The sequence below is a fragment of the Triticum aestivum genome, chromosome 4A (assembly GCF_018294505.1).
Source record: "Triticum aestivum cultivar Chinese Spring chromosome 4A, IWGSC CS RefSeq v2.1, whole genome shotgun sequence".
NCBI classification, from domain to species: Eukaryota; Viridiplantae; Streptophyta; class Magnoliopsida; order Poales; family Poaceae; genus Triticum; species Triticum aestivum.
Window position 1 is genome coordinate 88,129,074 of NC_057803.1, and position 9,437 is coordinate 88,138,510.

The 9,437-nt window shown below is 42.7% G+C and overlaps 1 protein-coding gene across 1 annotated transcript; it reads right to left on the minus strand.

The window, feature by feature from the left end:
• Positions 1-266: 266 nt before the first annotated feature.
• On the minus strand, positions 267-4,572 carry LOC123085321 (protein CHAPERONE-LIKE PROTEIN OF POR1, chloroplastic). The gene is made up of 5 exons (XM_044506945.1): positions 4,403-4,572; positions 2,818-3,000; positions 2,628-2,725; positions 1,678-2,122; positions 267-749 (listed from the first exon to the last, which is right to left on the minus strand). Exons 3-5 carry the CDS (start codon positions 2,644-2,646, stop codon positions 599-601), a joined length of 615 nt encoding a protein of 204 aa, XP_044362880.1. The 5' UTR covers positions 2,647-2,725; positions 2,818-3,000; positions 4,403-4,572; the 3' UTR covers positions 267-598.
• Between the last annotated feature and the right edge of the window lie 4,865 nt (positions 4,573-9,437).

Consider the following 9,437-nt stretch of genomic DNA (forward strand, 5'->3'; position numbering starts at 1 on the left):
TGAATTCCTGCTGGCTTTGTGTCACGGGCTCCAAAGCTCGTGATGGCCAATCAAAACATCACCAACAATTACCAAACGACAAAGCAGGCCCAACAACTCATAGATGCCAGGAGCAGATCAGATCAGAGCAGGCATAACAACCTAAGATATTCCTTCGGTTGCCATCTTAGAAAACGCAATCCGGACGGTTGAGACTTGAAAAGCAATAAATAATCAAGGAAAGGGATCGAGAATTGAACTGCACAGCACCGGAATGAGACCCGAAAGAAAAGAAAAAAGGTGTTTCGATCCACAATAGCCATTTATGTCAGTATCTTATGATCTATCCAAATATTTAATACAGCAATGAAAATGACTACATGAGGTGGTATCAAACTGTTCCAAGGGCCAGGGCAAAAAAGATCTATGTCAAACATTACAACCTGATGTATATACTAGACAGAAACTCAGCAAAGAACTAAAATTTCCACCCCTGAGAAATAAAAGACAGCCAAAGCGCTGTACAAACTATTGGAAGCAGGAGGGAACCGAGACCGACCATATTGACTGCTGCAAGGCTAAGGGCTTTAGCATGGGAAATTGAAAAACCAAACATTTCCTACTTCAGGAAGGTTGATGATACAAAAAGGAAAGCGTAAGCAACACACGCCGTGCTCACTTCCAAGTTTCTTGGACCAGGCAATATAGGCGGAATTACTGATACCATCAAGAATGTGGCAAGAAACCAGGAAGCAAAGAAGGAGCCGAACCTGAAATAACAGAGCAGACTTAGCATCAGGAACTGATCATACCAATTCATTTCTCGAAACCAGACCCTACGTCCTTCTGTAAATCTCAAAAGAGCATCAATGATTCACTTAACTAGTTGTGACTACCACCTGAACTCGATCTGCTCGGCTAGCAGCAGAAAAACGCGTTCTGAATTTTGGATGTCTACTCCTAGTCCATGGATTTCTAATATGCAAATGTGTTGTTCAGTCCTACTCCTAGTTCACATCTTATCTGCAAACATGTTTCTAGAGCAATGTAGTATTTGTAGCACATATGGTCAACAGCTAGCAAATGGCACCCAGTACTCAACCTTAAAACTCATAAAAAAATTAGCAGACTATACCTACAGTGTTAATAATCACAAAGCACCAATAACAGAAAATGACAATCTAATAGAGACTACAAAACTCTACTTGACTAAAATAAAATGTGGAGCCCAACACTGTTGCATTCTGCTTGCTAATCTTTATTACTAGGCTAAATGATAAGCTTTAAAACAATCCAGCATTAATCAAATGACTCCTATAAACAAGTGCTGCATCGATCACACCGATCGATGTCTATCAAAGTAATGATCACATATAGCACCAAGAACAAAAAAAAGAACAACTAAGCAAATTTGTGAAACTCTATTTACTGGCACCACTATCAGGAGATAGATATTAGTCCTGGCGGTGAAGATAGCAATTAACTAATGGTGGCCACCATGAAGCTTTGAGATTTGGGTTATCTGGCTCCAGTATCATGTTAGGATTTGGAATGTGCACAAAATGTCTATACACTGATTCAGAGCATCATAGCTCAAAGCAAACACTAGTACTGTACATAACTAATCAACTACTGGGCGGTTATATCCTTAACAACCCAAAGGTAGAAACAAAACAATGGAAGGGGAAGAAAGTATACCCATAAAAGAATGATTTCCATCCACTTTTAAGCCGCTGATAAAGGAAATAGATATTTGCCGCACAAGAGATTAAGACCTGGAGAGTTGGACCTTCTTCAGTAGGGAAAACAAGGGTAAGGACTCCAAGCAAGACAAAAGTAATCGCTGTCTTCCAAATAAATTTGTTAGATGGCGTGTAAAATCTGCCCTGAACAGCCTTGACTGGACGTGACTGACTAAGTTCCCTAAATTTTTTCTTGAGATCCACTTTCGGTTTTTTTCTATCAAAGAAACTCTGCATGATGATTTTGTCATGCGCAGACTCAATTGCATCAACACTTGGCTTATGCTCTGCATACTTGCTTATGAGAAAGTTCCTGGCAGCTCGAATTTCTTCTTCAGATGCTTCCTTGCTGATTCCAAGTCGTTGATACGGATCCTTCACATGGATTCTAGGAAAAATGGCTGAAGAACAAAGCAGTTAAAAAGAATTCTAGAGGTTAATCATTAAAGAATTCTAGAGGTTAAGCAGTATAAAGGTGTACTAAAGCAGCGACAAGTAATATGGATCGGAAGTAGTTCAATCAACAGAATCAATATAAATATCAGCGCATGTGATTTTTCATACAATAAGCCTAGAAAAGAAAATGAGTTAATGACTGATATGGGTGATTTTAGCACTGCTGATTTCTCTTAACATGCATGTGATCATGTACATGTGTAACATGTCCCAAAGAGATACCCTGGCCAACAATGTCATTTGATGCCTACATGATACCATAATACCATCTAAGATGAATCATGCATGAAAAGCAAAGTGGTAATCTGAGATGCACACGAGTCAGTTGTTCCTTATTAGTTCTACTTCAGTATTACTATAATTGAATAGAATGAAAAATGACTAATAACATCTAAAGACACTATCATGTGATGTTTTTGTTGTCATATACATACACAGCTATATACTTACGAGTTGAAGAGTCCGCCATGTCACCAAAGGATGCAGATGCAAGTGGTGATATTCTGGAACATCGCTGTGTAATGGAGGGAGCATTATATTTTGTGTATCTGCATTGAAGGGCTGTAGTAAGGCTTCTTGTCACATTGTAAACTAGATTAATTCTTTGATGGTGAGGTCAGAAGAAGCATAAGTATTATACCTATCAACATTGATAAAAAGTTTTACATTTTCCTTACGCCCCCTGTTGAATCCCAATGAAGAGACAAGTCCCAGCGGTGCACTTGACGCCCTCGGGGTAAGTGGAGATCGAGTAGCCCTCAAGGGATTGCTTGCTAGACCATGCGCCTAGCTGAACAACCTGAACCAAGGATATTTCACCCTCCTAGGCAAAACAAATAACAGGACATACAAAATTAGTAAAGAAAACAGGAGAAGTACAATAACAATATGAGTCAACACTTTGATGCTTGCTCCGAAACAAATCAACGCCACGAGCAGTGATTTAAATGTCCAGTTATAGGTTTTTCGGACATAAACGCTGCGTGATTGAGCTAAAATCCACGATCATAGCTGCAACCATTAAAGCCGCTATACTGATCGCTATAATTCTGCTATTTTTGTAGTCCCGATATATCCAATATGCTACATATGTCACTTCAGTTAAATTTGAATCATCTCTAGGGTTTCCTCTGTGATGTTCTTCGTAAGCATATTCTATACTTGAACTAAACTACTTTGTCTTGTAGACAATAAATTAGCATTAAGTAAACATGAAACCAACCCCAAATTAGCATTAAGTAAACACGAAATACTTTTGTTCTACAGAGGTTACAACCCAAAATTGATACTCGGTTGTTATACATTTTAAGCACCAGAATATGCAAACAGTGGATTAAATAGGCAGTAAAACATCAAGCAAGCAGCGGTAAACGAGCCATCAAGGCTAACGAATCAAGGATCCCAACAAACCTAAAAGATAAGAACACAAGCACACCGTCCCACTAGAATTTTCTGCATAAACAGTTCTGCAAGTTTGTGAAATCAACATAAAGAGACTAAGAAAGTACATCTCCACGGTTCGTGTGGCACACAAATCATTTACTCTCCTAGACAAAGCAGCTGACTGGACTTAAAGCAACAGCAATACCGCAGCTAACCTAAAGCATTGGACGCGCGATAACTGGACAGCGCAGCTGCCACACAGCAAACAGCAGGCCTGTCAACGAGCAGAACCCAAGCGAGCCGGGGTGGGGGCTTGGTGCGAGCCTCGGGACAGGCCAGATGGACTTGGCCAAGGTTGAGCTTGACAGAGCACCGTAGCAAATAGCAACACAATTTTTGGCTATGGAATTAAAGCAATGTGGATTCAACTATTAAATTCTACAGTCAGGCCAATCTGCAGCGAAATCGGACCATAACATCCATTCAGTGAGGGAGGACGAGATCCTCGGTGGCGTCCCCGGCCTGGGTGAAGGAAATTGAGGCAATACAGGGGCAGGGGCAGTAGCGTCCCGCGGTCTTGCCTCGTAGGAAGGGACTGCGACAGCAAGCGCAACCGGCGGCCCAGTGGCGGACGCCCTCGTCGAAGACGTCAACAGGGTGGTGCCATGGAGGCAAACACGGGGGCGGCAAGAAGATAGGCGGCGGCGGCGGCGGCGGCGGCGGCGGAGACTTGAGAAACCGTCTTCCTCTGATTTCGTGCATCTAGGGCGTTTGATGACGGCATCGCACGGGAAACGCCGAAACAGTGGGGGGAGGGAGGGGAAGCGAGGCGAAGACCTTACCGACGAGGAGACCAGTGCGTCCGGCGGACTGAGAGCGGCGTCGGAGGAGGCCGCCTCCTTGGATAAGGTGGCGGAGCAGACGGTGAGGGTGGTGGGGGAACGCAGGGTACGGGGGCCGGGGTGGGAGAGATGGGATACTGCCGTGACCGAACTTCGGCGGACCAGCGGGCCCGAAACGAAGGGGAAGACCACACTGGGCCTTCTCACACTTTTTTTCTTGCCAAACTGAAACGGGCGCGGCGATCTCTGTAATGGGCCAGGCCCAGCGCGCAGGAACATACGGTTTTATTTCGAAATCACTAATTAAGGAGTACTCGTTGCAAAGAGCACTCCACTTTTCCAGGTCGCGACCAGTGGCGCACATGCAGCGCGCCACTTGTCGCAACCTGGGAGTTTTCCCTTTTTCGTAGATCCGTTTATTCAAAACGTTTTATCTCTTAAACCGTGCGTCCAAATCTCGAATCGTTTTCACCGTTGGATTCCTCGCATCGAGATCTTCAAAACTAGATCCCATGTTGATAGGTTTTGACAAACTTTTTTTCACGAAAAACCGGATGAAAAAAACTAGGAAGAAAAAACCGGACCGAGAAGCATGGTTTTTTTCTCTTTCCGAAAGAGGCACGTCCGTACCTCTCGCGAAATCACAACCGTGCCTCTCGTGCAAGCAAAACCGTGACTCTCGTGGAAGGAAAAAACAGAAAACGCGTTTTTTTTTCGTTTTCGAGAGGCACGGCCGTGACTCTTGCGACAGCACAACCGTGCCTCTCGCGAAAGCAAAACCGTGACTCTAGTGAAAGAAAAAAAAACAGAAAACACGTATTTTTCCCTTTCTGAGAGGCACGGCCGTGACTTTCGCGAAAGCACAACCATGCCTCTCGCGGAAGCAAAACCGTGACTCTCCCAAAAGAAAAAAAAAGAAAAAACGCATTTTGTTTTTTCCTTTCCGAGAGGCACGGCCGTGACTCTCGCGAAAGTACAACCGTGCCTCTCGCGGAAGCAAAACCGTGACTCTCGCGAAAGAAAAAAAAACAGAAAACGCGTTTTTTTTCGTTTCCGAAAGGCACGGCCGTAACTCTTGCTAAAGCACAACCGTGCCTCTCGCGGAAGAAAACCCGTGACTTTCGCGAAAGGAAAAAAAATGTGTTTTTCGCGCAAAAAAAAATTTGACTTTTTTTATCGAAAAGCTAAGAAAGACCGGGGGGAAAACCAAAACATCGAAAAAACCCGGGAAAAACCGTTTAAAAAGCCAAAAACACGTGCGGAAAAATAAAAAAAAAACAAAATCCGAAGGGAGCGTCCAGAGCGCGACACGTGGTAAATGGCTGAGAGCTCGTCAAGTGACGATGATTGTTGCGAGGCTCCCAAACGAGCGCTCGTTAACTAGTTGCTCCCGTTTTATTTTCTTCACGTGCAGATGCTCATTCACATTATTATAGTCTAAAATGCTAAAAAAATCACGTTAGCCTAAAAAAATGATGCTCATTCACGTACAGGTGCTCAACTTTTCTAAAAACACAGTATACTTGCAGTTGCTCACACGCACATACACTCAACCCTATAAATGCATGCAAGCATGCCCTACCCCTATTCCTATGAATACCTCCAAAATACTGAGCCGACACAACATCTTGAAATTAACAAAGTCTCCATAGAAGCCTTCGTAGTCCGTGGGAATGTTTTCTCCCACTGAACCCACATCGCCGAAAGGCATAAAATAAATCCAGGAAAATACAACCACCAGTGCCAAGTTTACGACTTAAACCCTGATGAGTTAGTTCCACCATAAGGAACCTAACTATCTAAACTACGCTCAGTTTGCGGCGTATCATCTGAGAGAATATATCCCTCACATACATGGGTTTTATTCACGTGCGGGTTTTCTCGGGGTTTCCCTTTTAAAACCAGTTTTTTAAATTAACAAAATTAATTTTTTTCATGAATTTATTTGAAAATCCGGATTCAAAAAATATTCATGAATTTTAAAAAATGAATTGGAAAAACATGCTGCAAGTTTGAAAAAATGTTTACAAATTCAAAAAATGTCCATGAATTAGAAAAAACCAAAAATTCAGATTGTCCATGAATTAAAAAGCAAATGATTTTATGGTAAAAAGTGAACAATTTTTTATATTCACGAAAAAAATTAAATCCCACACAAAAAGATGAAACTGTGAACATTTTTTTGGCTTTTTTAATATTCCTTGAAATTTTTTAAAAAATTTAAATTGTAAATAATTTTGAATTTTGATTACTTTATGGAAAATATGAATAATTTTTGAAATTTCTGAACAGATTTTGAAATTAACATATTTTTGAAAAAGAATCAAACATTTTTCTAAAAGCCGAGACATTTTTTAAAAGCACACAAGCATTTTTTGTGAAACATGGACAATTTTTAAAATTTTGATTTTTTTTGGAAGACATTGAACATTATTAAAAGTTGTGAGACGAATTAAAAATCAAGAAACCTATAAAGAAACAACGAAAAAGAAAAGAGAAACAGCCCAGAAGCTTCCCAAAACCTGTAGGGAAGCTTCTAGAACCTTCCCGAAACAGTTTCCAACAAAAACGTTGGTAGAGATTAAATGGGTCGGCCTGGTTTAAGCACGCGTAGGTGTCAGACGCTTAACGCTCGTGACGGACGATACAGTACATTTGTGAACTAAAACCCTCCTTGATTCATAGCAGGTGGACCACAAAGCCCAATGGGATACAACATGGAAGAAAACTATGGCATATAGACAAAGAAGAATACATTCCCCATAAAAAAGATAAAGAAGATTACATTCTCAAATTGAAAAAGCATTTGAAAATAACGTTTTTGAGCATCGATTTTGTTTCTTTTTTGCCACATTTTCCACGACTGTCATACGTTGATCAAATTTTGCAAGCTATCAAAACATTTGTCAAAGTTTCACACACAAAAATTTAGAATTTGTTTTAATTTTCTTTTGATTTTATCGTTCAGCCGAGCTCATGTGAGCTCGGGATGAGAACAGTTGCGTCCTATTCTACATCTCTTAATGGAGGTAGACACATTTGGTTATCAAGGCCTAGACCCTACTTGTATCCCGACAAAATAAATGAGCAATAAAATTGTATCCTTCTTTAAAAAAGGGACACCAGGCTCCAACTGGACTAGACACTCGCGTCTTGTTGAATCAAACAAGCTGCCACGCGCCCTAGAGTCAATCCCGTCGTAGACCAAGGTGAGAGTCGCTCTAGGCGAACCAGCATCCTCGCCCGCCACAGAAAAATCGTCATGGGCGGTTGCCTCCTTGAAATCTGTTAAGAAGATCAGAGAAAGAAGCGCATTGGACATCGACAGAGGGCCACGAGAAAATGACTCCACTAGAAGTCAAAGCTACGGCTCCGCCGGATCCAAAGATTGTACAACGGGCGTCAGTGATGGAGATTGAAGATGGAACATGACGAACTCTCAACATGAGCTTTGAATAGAGCAGGTTTGCATCTCGTACATGAGAAAGGAAGGAAAAAACATCACAAGAGAGAGAACAAGGTGGCACCAGAAGAAGAACATGAGCATATGTGCCTCCCTCAAACCCATCCGCTTAGACAATCGAGGGGAAAGCATTGAAGAACTGGTGAAAGAACGTCGGAGAAGGAGACTTTGGGGATCTAAAACCAATGAAGACCATGCAATGGCGTTCAAGAAGCGGAAACTTGGCATTGTGACTGCTGCGTCCCCCGCCCCATCACTGCCACTGTCATCGCCAACTGCTATCCCAATTCTCGTGGACATGGGCCGCGCTTGCGCGGTACCCGAAGAGGATTTGGCCCGCCTGGAATCTACTCATGATGCAAGAGCTCGCCGTGGTAGCGAGCAGGTGGTCTGAGAATGATGACAATTTTGGCTGCTTTTGATGGGGATGCTGCTTATGTCCTCTGTGGTGCCCTCCTTCTTTGTCATCGTCTTGTTCTAGCTGTTCTTGGTGGTTACCCTATTACCAACGACTAGTATCTCTGCTAAATGTTTTACCTTTATTTCCTGGAATGTCCGTGGCTTAGGCGATGATGACAAGTGTGTCGCTGCCAAGGTTGTGTTGTCTACTGCTACGATTTCTGTTGTCTGTATTCAGGAATCAAAACTGCAATGTGTCCCAGTCTGTAAAGCTCATGGTTTCCTCCCTGGTCATGTTGCTCAATCCCTGGTGTTCCAACCTACGTAGTACCGGGGCTTCTTGCGGTCTGATCACTGCATGGGACGATCGGGCGCTAGAGCTCGTGTCTTTTTCTCAGCTCCCCGGGCTCCTCATGACTCGTTTGCGTTGTCGGGCCACTGGGCTTCGCCTTGCTATTTCCAATGCCTATGGCCTGTGCACTAGCCCGGACAAAGCTCTCTTCCTGGCCAATATTGTTGCCACAACTGGTGAAGTCCTTGAGCCGTGCTCTGTCATGGGGGATTTTAACCTCATACGCCAGCCCCATGAAAAATCCAACGGGAAATTTTGTGTTGCGGGCACTAAGAGCTTCAACGATTGCATCGACGAAGCAGCCCTGCTGGAACTGCCTTTTCTTAACCGGTTGTTCACCTGGAGCAATTGTTAGAGAGAGCCCGTGCTCGTTAAGTTGGACTACTCGTCAATAACGGTTGGTCTGATGCCTTCCATGACTCAGCTGTCACCTCCATTGCCTCCAGGGCCGATCATAGTTACTAGTTCTTGTGTAGTCGATTTTTTCCATTCTACTTCACTAAACATCTCCATATAAGATCCAATTACTTACAGGGAAATGTAAGAAACATTAGTTATGACGAAGCACTAGGTCCACAGTTGGGACTTTGTGTATGTTCTCGAAAGGCGTTTGTCGAGTGCTCATTAAGAAAGTTTCTGTACAATTTTCTAAATGATCTCCTTAAGAAAAGTTCGCCAAAAGTTTCCTATGAAAGAATTGTCCGAAGCATCTGGTCGTCACAAAAGTTTTGACTACTTGTGGAGCCAAAACGGACCCCGTATGAGTCAGATATCCATGTTCCAGTTAACACTGCACGAATCTGATTCCGAACGACAGTTAC